At 36.8% G+C, this 21,166-nt stretch overlaps 1 protein-coding gene across 6 annotated transcripts in view; it reads right to left on the bottom strand.

Moving 5' to 3' along the window:
- ICA1 (islet cell autoantigen 1) overlaps positions 1-21,166 on the bottom strand; it is a 68,406-nt gene that overhangs the window by 11,083 nt on the left and 36,157 nt on the right. For 5 of the 6 annotated variants that reach the window (XM_085227496.1, XM_085227495.1, XM_085227494.1 and 2 more), the window contains 6 exons: positions 14,284-14,409; positions 13,994-14,092; positions 5,770-5,861; positions 4,624-4,673; positions 1,952-2,014; positions 1,807-1,848 (listed from right to left, as the gene is read on the bottom strand). In XM_085227496.1, coding sequence (XP_085083622.1) covers positions 1,807-1,848; positions 1,952-2,014; positions 4,624-4,673; positions 5,770-5,861; positions 13,994-14,092; positions 14,284-14,409 — 472 coding nt within the window. The remainder of the gene's footprint in view (positions 1-1,806; positions 1,849-1,951; positions 2,015-4,623; positions 4,674-5,769; positions 5,862-13,993; positions 14,093-14,283; positions 14,410-21,166) is intronic. The other variant, XM_085227497.1, reaches the window with a different exon arrangement.

The following is a 21,166-nucleotide window of genomic DNA, read 5'->3' on the forward strand; positions in this document are numbered from 1 at the left end:
AGATAGTTAACGTTAACATAAGCATCTTTATCAGATGTAGCTGCTCCACAACTACTTTCATATTAACTATTTCACTAAACAAAAAAAGAACAACAGGCTTTTAACTGACATGACTAAACTTGTATGAACAATAATTGTATGCATTATCTATATCTGAAGGTTGAAGAACACGTGATTCAGGAGAAAACCATGAGGGAAAAAAAAAGGCCTTTTTATTTGTTAACCACAGAAAAGAAGTTATCACTATCAGTTCACAGATTAGGATTGCTATGAGCAGAGGTAGCCAAGGAAACTTTCAGTGTTTCTGCCTGGGTTAAGATGTAATTTCCCCCCACAGTACAAGAGGCTGCCCGTGGCAAACCAAAGTCAAAAGTGTTTGCTTACCCATCACGAAGGCTGTACCTTAAGTAGCCCAAATAAAACTCTAAGGATGACTAAACCACACAAAGGGATTTCTTTGGTTCTTTGTTTGCTTTCTGAGCCGCCACATTGTTTTGATCTTGTTTGTTAAGGTTTTTTTTTTTTACTCATTCTTTTCAGATGAACAAGTGAAGAGCAAATGAAGAAACCACATGCAAAATTCTTATTGCACAAGAGAATTCAATATAAACCATCTGGCAAGTAAAACAGCACCCTTTGGAAAAGAACAGCATATCTCCTTGAGCTGCTGCTAATCTAACAAAAGTAAAAGGATAGGAATAGAACCTGGAATTAAGGTCTTTGTTCTCACGTCTATTTGAGAACAACACAGCAGGTTTAATTAACTATAGGGCTGAAAGAAGTTACCAGTTCTTAAATGTTTTCTAATATTTTCACTGTTGGTATAAAACTAGTGGTTACTATTGTATTGCTAAGTGAAGAGTTCACAGAATCATGGAATTATAGAACGGCCTGGGTTGAAAAGGACCATAATGATCATCTAGTTTCAACCCCCTGCTATGTGCAGGGTCACCAACCACCAGACCAGGCTGCCCAGAGCCACATCCAGCCTGGCCTTGAATGCCTCCAGGGATGGGGCATCCAAAACCTCCTTGGCAACCAGTTCCAGTGCCTCACCACCCTGTGTGTGAAAAACTTCCTCCTAATATCTGACCTAAACCTCCCCTGCCTCTGTTTAAAACCATTCCCTCTGGTCCTATCACTATCAACCCATGTAAACAGTCATTCCCTCTCCTGTTTATACGCTCCCTCCCTTCAAGTACTGGAAGGCCACAATGAAGTCTCCTCGGAGCTTTCTCTTCTTCAAGCTGAACAAGCCCAGTTCCTTCTACCTTTCTTCACAGGAGAGGTGCTCCAGCCCTCTGACCATCTTAGTGGCCCACCTCTGGACACGTTCCAAGAGCTCTGAATCTTTCTTGTGTTGGGGGCCCCAGGCCTGGACGCAGTACTCCACAAGGGGCCTCACAAGAGCCGAGTACAGGGAGACAATCACCTCCCTCTCCCTCCTGGCCACCTTTTTTAATGCAGAGACTGCAAAAAGTTATAGCAGAGGTAAGGTTTATGGTGCAACCTACTTCAATGGAGCAAACCAATTAATATAACCAATTTAATATAACCTTGAATCATCTGCTGGAATGTTTTTATCCTCAGTAAGGTTTGTTTATAGTCTTACATCAGGCACGGTGCTTCAATTGTTTATGAAGTTGAACTTCCTTTAATGCTGTTTAAATACTGCAACTGAATAATTTCATTAAGAAACATATCAGCCTTTCAGATTATGAAAGCAATAAAGAACCAAGATTAAAATTATGCTTGGTACCTATGATTGAAAAGCAAATGAAACAGATATGCACAAATGTTTCATACCATTTTCTTCAGGTTGCAGGTCTAATAAGTCATCTACAGCACCTAAGAATAAAAAAAGAAGAAAAAATTAAAAGCAACAGGAGATTTGCAGTACACAGACAAACACTTTGTATACATCTAGATGTAGTTTCTTAAGACACTTCACCTGAGTTCTGTTTGTGGTTACCATTTCCTTGTAACTTGGATAGGGAATCCTTGCCATCATGAGCTGTAATCAAGAGCCATAAACACACCAAATCACACTTGGCACTTGATGGTGTTGATAGAATGACAACATGTTCATAAACAGTGTCACTATGTTCAACATGCAACAGTTGCTACTCATGTTTAAAATGAACCTGGTCACCATAGGTGAAAGACCCAAGATGTAAGTATTTTTAAATAAGTAAAATTTCTGAATAATAACAAAGTGAAATCTTCCTCTGCAACACCACCTGCCGCACAAGACCACCTCCAAGCTAGGTGCACCCAAATGAGGCAGTCTCAAGAGATGAACAATGTCCACTTTCCTCCAGAAGCAGAGATGTGCTTTTGATAAGTTTGTACTCCCACAGGGCAGAAGAGAGCACAAAAGTGCTCAGGATATCATCACTCCTTAAACTGCTTTTCTTGACTGTGTATCAGTTTATTATAAAACTGGATGTTAAGAAATGGAAGCAGTTGATGAGGAGAGCTGAGAATAAACAGTTCCATCACTAGTGGCACCATGTCGATTACCTTAGAATATAAAGATGTACTTAAAAAAAAAAGAAAAAAAACAGAACAAAAAAACAATCTTAGCAATGTCAGAGACTTGCTAGTATATGAAGAAGGGAAAATTTAGCAGAAGTATTCCAAAATAGTTCAGTTCCTTCTAGAAATAAAGGAGAAAGAGATACAACAAGGTATTCATATTATGGATAATACTTATGAGCTGTCAAATATTTCAGCAAGTGAGAACGATTCTAGACAACGCCTGCTAAGAAAATATTTTAAAAATCAGGTTTTTATATCCAAAAATATTTTAATATCTGGTAAAGTAAGTATCCAATTGCTTAACTGCAAAATGGTTGAAACTTCTAATTGCCAAAAAAATGTCCTGATGCAGTGCCACAATTAAAGAAAACACACACACACAAAAAGAATAACTAACACAGTGATTCAAATAATTGTAGGTAACTATGGGCTGGTAGCTCATCATTGCTCCTTGGTAGAAGAACAGGAGGACAAGTGCTCCTGTAATAAAATGTATTTTCATGGAAAATAGGCTTAGTTTAAAAATAAAAAACGGAGATCAAACCAAAACAGTAACAACAACAAAACAACTAATTCAATTCTTTGATAAAACTATGAGCTTTTTTAGCAAAGAAATTTGTTTAGAAACAAGTTGACTTTTCACTATGCAGCCTTCCAGCTAGAAAGTTAGCACTGCGTAATATCTATAAGAAACATATTGAATGGATTAGGAACAAGACAACTAACAGATGTCAAAAGAAGTTGTTGGCAAAAATAATTGCAAAGTAGAAGTGTTTCCAGTTTAGATCTGCAAGGTTTAGTGTTATATTCATTGCTTTTCAATTGCTTTAGCAGCCATCTGGAAGTAAACACAGAATCCCTCTTAAAAAAAATGTGCAAACAACTTCCAGACTGTTAGAGGTGGTCATTCAGGCCAGTCACTCAGTTACTACAGTAAAGCTGGAGAATTTAATACCACTAATTCTTAAGATATATCTCTAGGAATAAAGAATATAAACTATGCTTCAGAATGGAAGAATGAGTCCTGGAAATCTGTGACTAAAGTGAACCATGCTTTCATAAATTAAAAAAAAAAAAGAAAAGAACAAATGTGAGCTTCTAACTTGACATAATTGGAAAAATGAGATATTTCTGGAAATAGAAAAAAAAAAGAAGGCAATGAGCAGAAACAGGAATGTGACTTTAGAAACATTACTGGTGAAACTAGTATCAGAAATGTCTTGTACAGTAATACTGCTCAAATATTAAAAGTGATGCTGGACAAGGAATGGAAACTAAAACTTCAAAAGTAATGGACTAGAGAAGATGTATTACTGATATCAATATGGTTAGCCTATCATGAGGAGGATCTGAACTGGAAGATTCTCCATTAATTTCGTACATAAAGATATACTTTAAAATCATAGCATAACTTGGATGGACGTCTGGGTTCTATTTTGTGAGCCTCTCATTAGTGTATAACTAGCTATGAAGTTGGATCAGGCTTCCCAGGGATGTGCCTCAAACATCTCCAAGGATGACAGTTCCTGTAAGGACTTATTCCAACTCTTCGCCACCCTTGCAGAAGAGCTCTTTCTAAAACCTAACCACATTTTCCCCTCCTGTCATTTTTCTCCATCAACTACCATTCTTTCATTGTGAATCTTCAGCTAGAGCCTGGCTGTGTCACTGGGTAATAACCACATATCAGGTCATTGGCAGAAGTTAAATATGACTTTGCCTACCTTTTAACTGTAAATTCCACTGAATTCAATGAGTTATTAACAGAGTGGATGTTTAATCACTGGAATAAACTAGTATGTAAGTAGCACAGTTTCCCTGTCTTGACATCTACTGATCAGAATCTGCTCAGTGTAAGAATTATGCTTTGGAAAGCAAACTATTTGCATAACTGAGAATAACCGAGTGAAATGCAGTGGGATACTATACATGAGATATTTATTATGTTTAACAGATCTTCCTGGCATTAAGTTTTATGCATTTGTAGGGATTTGCTTATTGAAACTGAACATACATTAAACAAACAAAAAAGAAAACAACATATACTGCATTTATGAGTTGTGAACACACAAAATAAAATACCTGAGTAGTCTGGTTCCTTGGTATGACTCTCCTCATCTAATGAAATCAACCTTAATTTGAAAGAGTAAGAAACATTAAGAAAACAATTCTAGGAATAGCAAATGTATTATTCTCTTTTTGGTCACACCATTACAGAATCATAATGATAAGAAGGAAACAGTAATCCATACGGACTCCTGCTTTTGCTATATATGCCGGTTTATTGTTGAATTTTATTGTTGTATTGGAAGAAGTCTATTGAAAATCAAAATAAGACTGAAGACCAACTGTCAAAACCGACCAGCTTTTCATTCTTCACCTAACTAAATATATGTAATGAAAGCATAGACTATTTTGTTTTGGTCAGTGGATATAAACCTAAACAAGTAAAATAACTTTTATTATAAATAGCCAAGCAAAATCCACTAATTGTCAGTCAAGTTGTTCTCTGCTTTTTGACAACTGATCCTTAGCTGGGTGCTTCCCTTAAGCACAGATAGTCAAAACAACAGGTGGCAGCAGGATTATATCAACATAGCATCTCCTTGCAACTGAATCCTGATGGTCCCGTGGGGGAGGGATCACATCTCATTCTCCTGTTCTTCTGTTTCTATAGCAGCCCATTCATAAGTCTCTCTCACCTCAGAGCTACAGGTAACCCAAACCTTGATAGCATCAGCACACTTAAATGCACTTTTTACTAAGTACCTCCTGTTTCATTGGATTACTAACCAGTGCTGTATACATTACAAAAACTAATTGCTGCTCAAAGCAATCAGGAATCCATATCCTATTCCCAGGTGAAAGGAGATGCTGCTGAAGGGAAAAATAGAATGCTCACATATCTTCTCCCATATGATGCTGCTTTACTAAGGAAAAAATGAAGCAAAAGCTGAAAAATAAAGACACGGGTAAGAAAGATGAGAAACATATCAGGTTTAATGGATCTTTTTCAAGCTCTCAATTTCATCTTAAAGTTTATTAATTTTCATACACACAACGCAACATTTCAGTAATGTTTGCGTTAAGCTTACTTTTTGCTAACGTGATCAAATTACCCGTGTCTATATTTTCAGTTTTAAATGTTTGGTGACCTCTGTAACTAGAAATCAGATTATATATAGATAGAGATACTTATTATTTTGAGATACAGTGTATATGACTTACTGACTCTGCTGATCTTCTGATTTGGTGCTTTCAGTCTGTGGGTCCTCCTTTTCTGCTGTTTCTCTTAGTTTATTCACAGGATCTTGCAAACTCTACATTACATTCATTACATAAGTGAAGAGAAAGAAGAAGAAAATATATAGCATACAGGGAAGCAAAGGTGTGACATGTAAGGCCAAACAAGACTATAAAGACTACATAATTTAGTATAAAAGTACATCTGGTACAAATAGATTCACTTCTTCAGTCTATTTGCTCCTCATACCGCTTCTTTATTTCTTTACTCTCTTTTCTTCCTGACCCAACTATTCATAGGACCTTAGCAACAGGTCCTATGAGAAGGTACTCCTCATACTCTGAACCTGAAAGCAAGAGTTAAAATCTCAAATCATTAAGAAAGAGGCCAAGTGTGATATTACCATAGCCTACCAACCCCCTTACAATGTGGAAGACCATGCTATAAGATGACAGCAGTTTTGTGGACAGCACTTTTATATGCAAAAGTGGGCATGTGAACAAGTCAAGATATGAAGCACTGTATTCTAGCTGAGATTAGAGAACTGATAAATATAGTACTAGTTGTCCCCATAGTCAATACTGTTCATTAATTAGGGTTGCTGTATGAAAACTTAAATAAAAATAGTATATTTAACATGTTCACTAAGTCCAGCTCATGTAAGGAATAAAAGTTACTGTCCCCAGTCCACCCATCCGCTATGAGAAAAATATTCCCGTAAGTTGTAGGTCTTGTTTGCACTGCCCTGTTAACCAGAATCTGTTAGTCACTAGAAGGGGCATTCCAGTGTCTGTTTCTGTTAGTACTTGCGTGTACAAGGATATGTATGCTTCTCTGTTTTAGAAACCAAACTGATGAATTTGACAGATACTGCAGTTGGTGTTTTTTTTCCCCCTCTCACTGAATTAATACCTACCTAGTACCACAGATTAACTTGTTACAAGCATCTAGAGCACTGCAGATATCATATGTTAAACAATGAGGGATCACAAAGGCTTCAGCAACAATTAGAAGCCTTAAAGAAAGGTACCTTACTTTATGGCTGTCATATTTTTCCAACATGTAACATTGCAAAGCCAAAACCACCTATAAGTGTACTTCTTGGATTCTGAAAAACAGACATGAACCACTCACCTAGATGAAGGTATATGTTACCCTTTAACTGTGTTTGTACCAGGTGCTGACTAGATTGCACCTCTTCTACTATTAAAATTGGTGGGAATTATTCACTCGATCCTGAGAAGACCTGAATCAAAGTTCAGAAACAAAGCAATATGCACAGAACTGCAGTACAAAGAAAGACAGCACTGCTACTGGCAGTGAAGCATCTTACACATCTTCACATAGACCATACAGTTCGCTGCACTCAGGAGGTGATGCCGCAATGGTGTGTGGTGCTCTGTGGCCAAGCACAGCAGCACAGAGCCTACCCCAAGAAGGATGTTATGTTTCAGAATAACAAACAGGGCTACTTAAACTACTGCCTAATTATGAAACTTAGAGAGTTATCAGAAGTAAAACCTTTTACATCTCCACCAATGAAAAGTTTTACTTCTTTTTTTAATGGAGAAATTGCCATCCTTCCTTAAGAAACTGTATCACAATGCTTCCTTCATTGTTAAAGAATGTTTCAGGAAATCCATTTTTAAAAGTCTGTGATCAAACCACGGAAACAGTATATAGAAATTAAGTTCACAAGTACCTTAGGAAGGAAACAGAATGATAATACTCAGAGTCACTATTTCCTGTATTAGAAAAATAAAAACAGCACTGAAATACAGCTTCAGTTTAAATGGAAATTACAACAAAACATTGCTGAAGATCAGCAGATCTTTTTTAAAACAATAATGTAACTAATTGTTTTTACATTTAGGCAATATTTCCATCAATTCTAACAGCAAATAATTAAATTAATATCCTTTCCCCTATTTCCCTCCACTCCACATCCTAATGTGCACTATGAACTGAAGTATCTTTCTAAAATGATAAAAAAAAATAGAGAATAAATACAAAATAAAAATGAGTGCTAAAGGGTACTGTTACCTGTTTTTTGAACATGAATGCACAATAATGTGATAACTATTGTAAACATGCATACAAATGACACTGTGACATTCTATTAATTATTTTCGGTTATGTCTGAAGAAAGGAAGGACTCCCATCACTTGGATGGGAGCAAAATGATTAAACAAGTCTGAAAAGACACAGACTGAATGTGTACAAAAGGAAACATGCTTCATTCAGCTTGGTGTATAAAACACCACTGACTTCACTGGCTGAGAAGAAACAGATGTCTAATTTCACAAAACCCGTCTGGATGCTTGTGTGAACTCACATGGACTTTGTAAGCCATACAAATACATGGCTGAGGGTCTCATGCCTAAAAAACTTTCTTCCTAGCTTCATTAGTTCTCTTCTATAAAAATTGGTGAGAGTGTACACACTTGTAGAGCCACTTCGCAGTCCCTCATTGTGCCTATTCTCTGTCTCTACAACTAAAAGTCACCCAATAATATTTTGCTAGCTACCGTTACTCAGATTAATATCCCAGTCATCCATGGGATTTATCCACTGCCAAGTTAACTTGGATTCCAGTTAAAACACTGCTCCTATGCTGACTGCCTCTCACTTACAAAACTCCTTTCCTTGATTTGGACTTCTTTCAAGTCCAGCCAAAATGACCTAGACTGCATGCAAAACCTGTCCTCGATTTACATCACTGGAGTGTTGGCAATGCACTCAGCTTGCCTACAGCTCCTCCCAAGTGACTTCGACAACTTAGGCACTTCTGCTCCAGTGCAGCCTCATTCAAGTGTTGTATGCAGTTTTGGACACCACAATATCAGAAGGACATAAAACTGCTAGAGAGCATCCAAAGGAGGGCAACAAAGATGGGGAAGGATCTAGAGGGCAAGGTGCATGAGGAGCGGCTGAAGTCCCTTGGTTTGCTCAGTGCGGAGCAGAGGAGCTGAGGGGAGGCCTCAACGCAGCTGCGGCTCTCACAGGCAGACGGGCAGCGCTGAGCTTTGCACTCTGTGGCAGCAACAGGGCCTGAGGGAATGGCATGGAGCTGGGGTCAGGGAAAGAGTCTGCACCAGAGGGCAGTGGGCATGGAACGGGCTGCCAAGGGTTCCCATGGTCATGGTCCAAAGTTGCTGGAGTTCAAAGAGCATTTGAACAATGCTTTCAGAAAAAGGGTTTGAATTTTGGGTGGCCCTGTGTGGAGCCAGGAGCTGGACTTGATGGTACTGTGGGTCCCTTCCTACTTGGGATATTCTCTGATTCTTTGCTGTGAGAAAGAATCAAAGTAACACAGCTAAGGGCAGCTCCAGAAGAAAGGGAGACATCCCATGTCCTTGTAAGAACATATGGAGAAGCAATGTCTCCATTGAAGGGACAAATACTTGCATCTGCTTCATTTGAAGAGAAGACTGAAAGGTGGCTTTAGAATTGCCTCACAGATGTTCATGAAGAAGAAAAAAGTGCCTGGAGATATAAAATTATACACAGTCTTGCCTAGGGAGTGAAGTCATGGTGCAGCAAATGGAAATGAAACAACAGCAAAGGTCAGCAGAAGGTAACTGTACCAAACAGTAGCTGCTTGGGCTTGGTTCTCCAAACCATTTAAGCAGCAGATGCAGCAGTAGTACTTTGCACCCAAAAAAAGGATACACTCAGATTTAGGTCTCTTGAGTCTCTTACAAAGGCTAGTACAGTTTCTTGCCTCATATGAACTCTTCAGGAAGTTTAGCAGTATAGTATAGAAACGTAAAAAATCTGATCAAATACTCATTAAGTAAGGCAAATAAACAGTGACAGAAATTTGAAAGAGGCATCGTTTATGAAAAGCAGCCCCTGAAATAAACTTGAATCCATTTGATATACAGTAATTTAAAGACAATGAAACTTTCAAAGTGTTACCAAAGCAGCAGCCCATCATCCTTCATATTACAGTAATGGATATTTTTACATCACGATACATAGGTTTGTTAGCACATTAATAATAATCTTTCATCAAGCATAAAATCAACAGTTAGGAAATACAGCTGCAATAGCACAGTTATACTACTCTCAGCATATACCCTGAAGCAAAGAAAACAAATGGGCTGCTTTTCATTAATGGGAGCTTGGCAGTCATCTCTAAAGATAATGTTTTCTTTCCAGAAACAACCCCAAGAGCCACTTAAGAGTCTCTTTCCTGAGGTAAATCTAGTACACTCATACTACAAAATGCAAATAGTAATTTTCCATTAAATGGCACCTTCTAATTTTTCAGTAAGACAATCTACATCTAAGTAAAATAGTAACCTGTTTCCTTAAATTCTTGTTTTAAAGCAAAACGCTGACCCTACATACATGTATGCTCAGTTTAATTCAGAAGAGGTACTTCTGAATTAAGGATGAGTAACATTAAGGTGCTCCTACTAGAACTAGAACTATGAAAGTAAAAAATGATTTGCAAGCACCAACTTCAATATTTTCCCTTAGAAAATATCCCTTCTGAGATACAAGACAAGGAAAAATATTCTGAGACAACTCTCAATTAAACATGTAAAAATGGCCACATTACAATATTTCATGTACATTTTAAACAATTATATATTCCAATTGTATGTTTTTAAATGCATAAAATGAACAGCAGATACAACATCTTCATTGAGTAAACTTCTACACCAGAAAATTACTCATTAGAAACTGTACATATTCTTTATCACCTACAGCCACTAATTATACTTCACAAGAAAAAAATAATATCACCGTCAGGTTTATTGATGGAAAAGAGATTATGCAGGAGACTGAACTTTGATATACAAAAGAAAATAATCCCACACTCTAGAGACCACAAGAAATAAAGAACTGATATTATAAGGCAGCAACATAGTCTTATCCCCAAGCAGCTGTTTTATGCAAGAACAGACTACCATGAAACTGTAATATAAAACTAACCTCTGATTACTATTACATTTCAGCATATACATAACTGCAAAACCAGGAAATCACATATTTTCAGAGCAGGAGGCCAGTAATAAAAATGGTTATGATTGTCATTAACAAACTTAGGGCTGCACCTCAAACATACAGTCACTTTTATAGTTATTTTCTGTTCCACTGAGTGCTTGTTACATGTGTGCAGATAATATGGATTTTATTTCTTCATCACAGATTCCTAACTTAATTTCAAGTTTAGAGTATGCCGAAATCTTTCACAGGAGGTAGTTCAGAAGAAAACAAGCATTTAAAAGTATCTCACCCTTTACCACATGAATATTTCATGCTCTATAGAATAGGTGCATTTTCTGCGCAAGTTTATTTCCAAGATGTCTAAATATCACTAAAAATACATACTTTGAAACATCGTATGTCTTGTTAAAATAATCATGTTTATAGGTATGAAAGGGAATAAAGAATAAATACGCAGCAAAAACACAAGCTAGCTGCACAAATTAGACTGGAAAGGATTTGTTTAAAAGCAAAGAGAAAAAATCCTTAAAAAAATTTCACACATCAGGAGATTATGAGCCAGAGCAGTCCTTCAGCATGCTACCCAGGTTCTGGTCATATTAAGCTAGGCTATCAACCAGCCATTGGTACAATGGGAGGTGACTGTGAGGAAACAAAGAGGTTTGGAGTTTAACTGCAGAGTCTGTAGGCAATGACTGGCAATGCCAAGATAACTGTGCCTGTCTCCTTTTGAAATTTGGAGGTGCCTTGTGTCTAGAATTTGGAGTATGTAAGAAGGAAGCACGGAGTTAGGTTAACTTCAGAGCAACTGTGGACTTATCCTACAAGAGAGGATCCTTTAGAGACTGTCTGAGATGAAAAGTTTATGAGTTTTTAAAACTGTCCAGTATAGCCTCCTTTTATTTTTGTCCTCTGGTCAGGAGAAACTGCAGTTTGAAATGTGTTTGTTTGGTTGGTTTGTTTTGATGTTTCAAGCTGCAGAAATAATTGTCTCCACAAACACTTTAGGAAAACCTCTATGAAACTACTCCCTCCCAGCTCACATTCTAGAAGACAACTTTAAATACAGCATGTCATGTACAGGCACGTATGCTAGCCTGGGGTATATAAAAGCTTATACCTTCAGGTGCTTCTTATCCCAGAGATTTGGAATACCCACAGGCTATACAGCACACTGCAGTCCAGCTTTCACTTCTGCATGCCATATGCACAAACATACATGGATTGAGGCTATGACTTGTAATTGTTTTCAAACCAGATTGTCTCTCCAACCACACAGTGCTTTGCTCAAAGTTATTCATTCTTTATTTTTCTGCCAATTGGTAATCCTTCCATCAGACCTTCTTCAGACAAATGTTATTTTTCTCCCACATAAACAGAATCATTCAATCACATAGTTATTATGTTGCATAAAATAATTACAGGACAAGGACATATATGAGGATAACTGGGAAATTAATGTTTCTTTTTTTCCCTATTTCTCTACTGACGCCCAAATTGCAATGGGATGAGCAACTTCTTATGCAGCAGCAGCAGCAATGATCAGAAAAATACACAGTGCGAGTGAGCACTTATTTTGGGAAACCTAATTAAACTTTGAACTCATTACTTCAGTCAGACATTGCACATGTTCCACATTCAAAAATTACAGAAGATCAGCAAATACCACTAGTCAAGGAAAACAGTAATTCCCAGAGTGGTTGAGGTCTAGAATGTACTATAGCACAGGCATGGAGAGTGTGAGCATGTTTGTATCTATATTCAGTATGACAAGATCTTACATAGTGGGAGTTTTCAAAAGCAGATGCAAAGACAACTTGGTATTAATTCATGTGTGGAATTATGGAGGACAACACAAATCCTTAATTCTGCTGGACTTCATGATTCTTTAAAAGCAACTAAACACGATCCCAGTTAGCACTTAAACATATATTTAAGTGCGGCCTATAATGGATAATGTCTTCCTTTAAAATATGTCCTTAATCTCTACACTCTACATGCAGTTTTTGATACTACTGCCAGAAGTATTTTTATAGAAAACTTGTATTTAAATGAAAAGATGGGACAGGAATTGAATTGGCAGACAAGATATGTCCTTGAACTTCTAAGCAGGGGTCAGGGGAGCAAAATCCCAACCAATGTAAGAGCAGAGCAAATCCGAGACAACCTCGAAAATGAACATCTATGGAGCCAGACGACATGCATCCCAGGGTTCTAAAGGCTGACATGGATGCCAAGCCACTCTCTATCATATATGAAAAACATGGATGTCAAGCAAAGCCCCCAAGGACTGGAAAAAGGGAAACATCACTCCCATATTCAAGAAAGGGAGAAAAAAAGACCTGGGGAACTAGAGGTTCGTAGTTCATACTATCTGGTCATAGCCAGATGGTTGTGGTCAAGGGCTCTATGTCCAAGTGAAGGTCGTTTATAAGCTATCCTCGCCAGGGGTTCGTCTTGGGACTAGTGCTCTTGAACATCTTTATCAACAACATAGAGAGTGGGGTTGAGCGTAACCTCAAAAAAGTTTGCTGATGACACCAACCTGAGTGTTGCAGCTGATACAACATAAAAGAGGGACGTCATCCAGAGGGATCTGGACATGCTCAAAAAGTGGGCATACAAGAATCTAATGAGGTTTAACAAGGCCAAGCGCAAGACCCCATCTGTAGTACTCTGTCCAAGCCTGAGGCCCACAGTACATTAAGAATGCGAAGCTGTTGGAGCAAGTCCAGAGGAAGGCCACAAAGATGACCAAAGGACTGGTGCATTCTCCTATGAAGATAGGCTGAGGGAGTTTGGATTGTTTAGTTTGGAGATGAGAAGGCTTCGGAGAGATCTCACTGTGGCATTCCACAAGCAGGAGAGGGACTGACTTTTTACATGGTCTGATAGTGACAGGACAAGGGGGAATGGCTTTAAACTAAAAGAAGGGAGATTAAAATTAGATGTCAGGAACCAATTTTTTTTTACTCAGAGAGTGGTGAGGCAGTATAACAGGTTGCTCAGAGAGGTTATGGATGCTCCATCTCTGAAGGCATTCAAGGCCAGGTTGGATGGATCCTGGGCAGCCTAATCTACTCGATGGCAACCCTGTCCATGGCAAGGGAGTTGGAACTAGATAACCTTTAAGGTTCCCTCCAACCTAAGCCATTCCACGATTCAACAAAACATGAATGTTTTCTATATCACTGTATGGTCTCTTATGTTACCAATGGGAAGACAAATGTATTATATATTCCTTACCTTTAGCATAGTGAATTCATATGGCTGATAACCTTTAAAACTTTCATGGATAGCTGCCATTGTGTGCGAAGTTTTTTCCCAAAAATGAAGAAGTGTTGTCTGTAAGGCAGGGTAAAATTTCAGTGCAATGTTGTCTCAAACATGAATCTGTTTTTCACACAAAGTTTATATCACCACTCCAGTATTATAGATTCTCGTATTTGAATATTGCCATGGAAACCTCTTAGAAAAACATATATTAACAGGAAATCTTTATTTGGGAGGTTAATGGGTTTTGGTTTTTTTGGTACCTGATATGTTGTTAGTACATGAGAAAGAAGGTTGCATCTGCTCGCTCCCAAAAGGTCAACTTTTTGACAGACATCAGTCTTCAGTTTGTCAAAGTTGAGTTTTGCATGTCGCACTTGAGCTTGAACCTTCAAACAAAGGGAGAATTATTTATGTAGTGAGTTTTTTCTTCATTTTTCTACCCCAACTTCACGAAAGAGGAAACAAACAGAACTTAGAAAATCAGAAATATCAGAAAATAAAAATGAAAAAAACTGAACAGACTCAATTAAAATTCCATATAGAATTATTAACATAATCTGTCCCACTAAAAATACATTATAGCAAACTGACATGCTAAAATTAGGAATTATAAGTTTACTGCAAAACACAGAAGGACATCTCCATATACCTACTGTAGGAAAGCAGTTATACTGATAAACTTAAAAGTCAGTCAGAAACTTTTGCTGATAACATAGCACTTCAGTAACTTTGAACAGCTACAAAAAGTTATCTTTTCAAAGTTCTCCTTTTAATAGAAGCACTTTTCTCATATGTTGCTATAAGGAGAGTATCAAGACCTCCTTTCATAGGAACAATCTCTGTTTGAAAGAATTTTAGTTTTACAAATTCTTCTTCTACCACCAGTTATGTATATACCAGGCATTCTGTTACGCAAGCCACACACATTTGATGACAATAGTAGTATTCTCATCAGATATAAGAACAGAAACTTGATGTAAGCATTTTGAGCACAGGATATTTCATTTTAATGACAATTTTGTGCAGAGAAATTTGCATATAACATGTTTACACAATCTAGTTTTTGTCCAAGGAAATACAAAATTATCAAAAAACAAAACATGATTTTCCTATCACCCTTTCATAGTTAAAATGTTTACCCACAAAAACCTTCACAGTAAATGAAAGCCACACTGAACTCAAATTAAATGCATTTCCTTTTCTTTACTTGCCTAATTCAGAGTGGAAGCTTATTTTGGTCAGAATACAGAGATGTGGTTAAAACAAGACCTGACAAACTTGTATGTTTCTGGTTTTCAGAAGTGAATCCATAATCCTGCAACAAGTATCTGTGGTCCTTTTGTGGTGGACACATCTCATGACACCATCTGAAATGTTAGGGTAACAATACCTATCATCCTATCTCATTTATAGTAATAGACTTCCAACGAGGCAGAAAAAAGCAAAAGATCAGTGCCACAAATTCATCAGATGATCTACTCAGATGAATTGTAGCCATGTCTGTGATTGGCAACCCTTTTTCACTGATCTCATCTGATCAACTGTGCATATGTTACAGGGTTGTACATATCGAAGGTCTGATATATTCATAATGAAGGAGCAACCATAACTGAAAACTGATGAAAAGTGAAGAATCTTACAGGTGATATTTTAATTCTAGTTGATGGCAATGTGTCAAATATAAAGCTATACTTTCCAGTGATGCAGCTGAGATCAGAATCCTTTTGCTCTTCAGTGTATCACAGCACTAGTTTGTTTGTGAGAGTACAGCAAGGTCAACTGTGATTTTGTACATTAATAGTCCAAACGAGCAAAGAATATTACTTCTGGGGAATATAAGTATTTCTGTGTCAGAAATGGTGGGCCACAAGAAAAAATATACTAATAAATGTGATTATTAATTTCCACAGTTGGAAGTCTGGACAGGGACTTTATACAACAAATTGGGATTCAGGTCCATCTCTTGTCTCCAACTTCTTAAGAAAAAAGCCCAGAAAAGAAAAAAAAACTTGCAAAGTTTCCAGTTACAGTCTTCCTGCGAATAGCCTTCGGGACACTTAGCAAGAAACAACATCAGGATTTTATCTTAATATGTTATTAGCCTCATTTAAAGCTAGAACACTGACAAAAAGGCGATTCATAACAATGTGGAATATTAACCTATATGTTCGAGATATCCATACAGATGATTCAAAATACTTAAGGCAATGTTTTGATATCAAATATCACAGATTTATTTTACCAACCAATTAAGACGTGAAAGTATGAGAATTATTCAATTAAGGATGTTTATGTGCTTTATTAACATACTAAAAGTTTATTTAGCAGAAATACTCTCCATTGTAGAGCAGCAGTGCAAGACAGCCCAGAAAGAACCCCACTCCAGGTCATCATCATGGGCCTTTTATGTGTGCCCATGAGCACATTTTCAATTCAGATTATTATTGGACACCTTTCAAGTTACTGGCTTCAGGAATTAGGAATAAAACATCTATGCTCACAAAGCAAAATCTACTTAAAACTGTACAAATTATTATAACAAAACTTCAGTTTTCTGCTCAAAGGAGAGTTTATGCAACGTATACTAAAGTTTTTCTTCCTCTGCAATTACTTTCCAAGACAAGACAAATAGGATCACATTGTGGTTTCTGTTTTGTGAATTTTTTTTTTTCATATATTTCACTTCATCCATGCACAGCATACAAAATTTATTTAAAAATCCTTGTCTGAGATGTGTTGGGATTTTACTGACTAAAGAGAATTGTGCTGTTTCAAAGGCAAGGTGGGCATTTTACAATGAAAGTGCTTCTAGCATCTGAACCAGCAGGTGCCAGTTAAGAGATTTATGCGATACATGAAAATCTCACCAAGGTACAGCTGACATAAAAAAAAAATTACTACTTTCAATTTTTTCCTTTTTCTAAGGAAAAGTAAACTGCTTTTAATTTTCCAATGCAAATATCAAAGTATAATATTTAAAGACTGAATTCTTTAAAGAGAACACGTGAGAAAAATCTGAAAAAAAGTGTCTTAATTGCTTAATAAACTAATAAGCCAGATAAAACTGAAATAATTTTTAAAAAATTAAAATAAATAATCAGCGCTAAGATCCTAAATGCTGTGTGTTTGAAATTCAAACTCTGGGATGCTTGATTGCAAGGGAATATATTTGCAAATGCAGCTTCCTAAGCTGTTAGTCAAACCGAGAAGTCCCAGTCTTCAATTCAAGACTGCCATCATTAAAAATAATTTTTTGCACCCAATTAAAAAACCCTGTTCAGTATATTCCTATTAAAATTTGGATTCTTTTTATTTAACATATTTTCAAGAAATTTTTGTGTTTTCTGTGGTATTTCCATGTTACTACTTTTGGTCTAAGATAAAACACAACATATCAGTAGTTGCCCAATTTCAGGGACGGTTCAACCAGTAAAAAAAATTATCTCCAAACTAATTACGGTATATTTTTTGTCTCAGCACTTCCAGTATAGAAACAGAAACAGATGCTTTAGGTCTCATTTGTCACCCAGCCTCTCACTTACTTGATCTGAAAAGCATGCACAGTGTGTGTACAGAGTGGAAAGCAGGGAGGGAAGTAAATCAAGAGGGAAAAATTCCTGGAATATATAAAACCTTCCTGTTGGGAGTTCTGGGTAAACTACACCAGCAGATGGAATCAGCACAAATCTCTGCATGAAATAAGCGTAGCACCTTCTGGCATACCTGATTGTTATAAAGACTACATGAAACCTACGCACAAAATAAAGTAGGCTGTATTTTTAGGACAAAGTATTTAGAGTACAGAAGAGAAAGCAAAAGGAACCTGGCTACTAGTTATCACAGAACTGTAATAACATCACCTAAGCTATGAAGTTACAAAAAGGAACACCTACTGCATTTTCAAACCAACATATGCAAGCACATACTGTAGTTTGCTCTTAAAGTTGAGTTTGATGCCACAAGTCTGAGAATAGAAAAGCTAATGTTTTATACAAAATAATGACTGTAGCTAAACTATTCCATGTGCAACACAAAGAATTCCAAAGTCTTGCACAATGCTAACCCCAATTTCAGCATGCTTTGGTATGTTCAACATTCTGCAGGTTTTTCTTTGACTCAACTGTTCCCCTGGGTGGGAATAGTATTTACTGCATGTATGAATCTCTGTTCCATGAACATGTAAGGATAATACGTAAAAACAATATTTGAAGAAGAGGTTGTATACTTCTGTTCATCTTTAACCCTTCGTTTATGGTCTGATGAAGAACACTGATAAAAGTTACTTTTAGGAGATGACATTTATGAAGTTCAAAATGCCTGACTAGAAAGTAAAATCACTTGGGCAGAATAACACATGCAAATAATACCTTTTACATCTTAAGCTAAGCAGATGTACATAAAATTTGTTAAAAAAAAAAACCAAAGCTATTCTTGTAAGATATGTAAAGTATCCTAGAAAAAAAGGTGCATAATTAGTTCCAATGATATACTATTAAGTTTGCCATTTTGGACTTAATTATGATTGCCCCTGCTTGTGTACATGTGCTCATGCATCTCTCTCTATTTGGCTCGATTAAGTAAATTTAAGGTAATGTTGGCATTCCTATAAAGGACTAAATAATTACCATTGCACGTCTATATGCCTTACTCTTGAAAGCAACAGAAGTATTGTCTGCCCTTCTGCCTCAAAAAATATGATAGCTTCGAAAGAACAGCCAGTTCTGTGGAATTGCTACCCATGATTCTGACTTTCTGTCAGTACAGAATTACAGGCAAATAATGCCTTGACACTGCTGTTGAAAACCTGTATGTCCTGTGTCAGAGTTGTTTCCATCTATCAGGAATACCTTAAGAAAACAGAAGTAACTGAAAGTTAAATTAAATATTATGTTAACTGCAAATGATTGCAACTGATTCTGAAAAAAAAGACTGAGAAAACTTTCTGGTATCCTAAAGTGATAAAAAACTCTATTATAGAACCATTTGAGTTGGAAGGGACCCTTATATATCATTTCAGCTCCCTTGCAATGAACAGGGACACCTACAGGTACATCAGGTTGCTCAGAGCCTGGTCCAGCCAGACCTTAAATATCTTCAAGAATGGGGCATCCACCACCTCTCTGGGCAACCTGTTCCAGCACTTCACTACCCTTACTGTAAACATTATTTTTTCTATTAAATTATTTTTTCTATTAAATCTTCTCTGTTTTAGTTTCAAACCATTTCCCCTTGTCCAATCACCCTGCTAAAGAGCCTGTTCCCTTCTTCCTTATAGCTCCACACTGAAAGGTTCAATGAGGTCTTCCTGGAGTCTTCAATTCTCCAGGCTGAACAGCTCCAGCTCTCTTTCTCCTGTATGGACTTGATCAAGAAAACAAGATGGCACAAAGACTTTTCAGCTGCCTACAACTATTTTTCTAGTAGGATTTTTTTTTTAGAGTTAACTGGAACATCTAATTCACATGTCCAGAGTTCTCACTGCAGCATGTTCAGTATAGTCCTGAAACTGAACATATGTAATAAGTCAAGTGATAAAACTAGAAACCAATAAAGAAAAAAATAGTATAAGCAATGCTATACCACTCTGACACAGAATATAGTGAAATGTAGCTTAATACAGATTAGTTTAAAGCTGCAGTATGTCATTTACTGGCACTAGGAACAATCACGTTTCTCTGTCAACCAGAGTTGAATCATTGTATACAAATAAAATGATCATAAAGTTTTTATTCTATGCTGGTAGAAGTTATTTCCTTTTATTTCAATATTGTTTATTTCTACCAGAACAAACAAATCTCCATGATTTCAACGTAAGTTTTGCACTGCTTATACTGTCTATGAAGCTGTCTAAAGGAAAGAACTAGTAAAAAAAAAAAAAATCACATTGTAATTGAAATGTTATGACCCCAAACCTGACAGCTTTCAAACTTTGTCACAGAAACCAGTTTCATGATAGCTATTTTCACCATCTTATCCTCTCTGAATTTGCGATAGTATCCTTCTTACACTCAATTTTCCTTCTCACAAAATGATATCTAGTGAAACGTTTTCATTCACTTCTGTAATCAAAATGTGAGACAAAATAACAGCCATAATAGCTTTAGTTTTCACAGAACAATAGCCTTTGATGATAAGTCATGTTTTCATCTGAGTTACTGTGTTATTCCCCTTGATTTCAATAGTAATGCTTACTGTTGTTTAACATTTGTTTTGCAAAAGTTACTGAAGGTTTCAATGAGACAGAGTTCCATAGTACCAGACACTAAAAATCACTGAAAAAATTCCAGGTCTCGTACCAGTGATACATAGTCTTTAGGTAAAAGCTCCTGATAGTCAGGTCTAAATTAGGACTGCGCTGGGAAAAGAAGCCCTTCCTGGATACCCACAGGGTGATTTCTGCTCTGTGCATAATGGAATTTGCCCCACTAGAATGTTACAGACCTTGTTATACCTTTTCTTGATTTAAGAGCATGGTTCTCTTAAGCCTTCACTGCAGCATACACATAAGCACATGTGCATGCACACACTCAGGTCTAACACCAACATTCAGCTAAAAAGCATTAGAGCTGCCGGGGGCTGTCTGGAGTAACATATTCAAGTGAGCTTTAGCATTCAGCTGTGCTTCTCATCGGAGAATCAGGAGCACTTGAAGGGCTTGTATTATTTTTCTTCTGCTTCTGCTGATTTGTAATAAAAATATAAGCATATCCTGATTAGTATGAAGATAAAATTGAACTTAAATTACTACTTAACATTTCAGGCTTTTTTGCATGTTGTGTATCATTTCTCATGGGTAAGGCCATAGTATTTTAAACTTCCTTTTCTATTCTCCTTTTGACCCCCTCTGGAAGAGACAATAAAGATGCTATAGACAGGAGAATATTTGTGTAAAGAAGGCAAGGAAAGTATCATATGACAGAACTGCATTTCACAGACACATGATACTTTTGATACAATGTACAGCTCTAGATTCATGTATAGTATGCAATTGATAATACAGTGTAGTTTCTCAGTCCCATGAAATTAACAGAAATAAACAAACATTGTGTTGTACTCCAACCAGTCTCTCTGCTGCTATGCTATTCTACAGAAGCAGGGTCTTGATTACTTTTTCATAAGGAAAGTGATCATATTATGATAGCT

This window comes from Meleagris gallopavo, chromosome 6 (genome assembly GCF_905368555.1).
Source record: "Meleagris gallopavo chromosome 6, MGAL_WU_HG_1.1, whole genome shotgun sequence".
NCBI classification, from domain to species: Eukaryota; Metazoa; Chordata; class Aves; order Galliformes; family Phasianidae; genus Meleagris; species Meleagris gallopavo.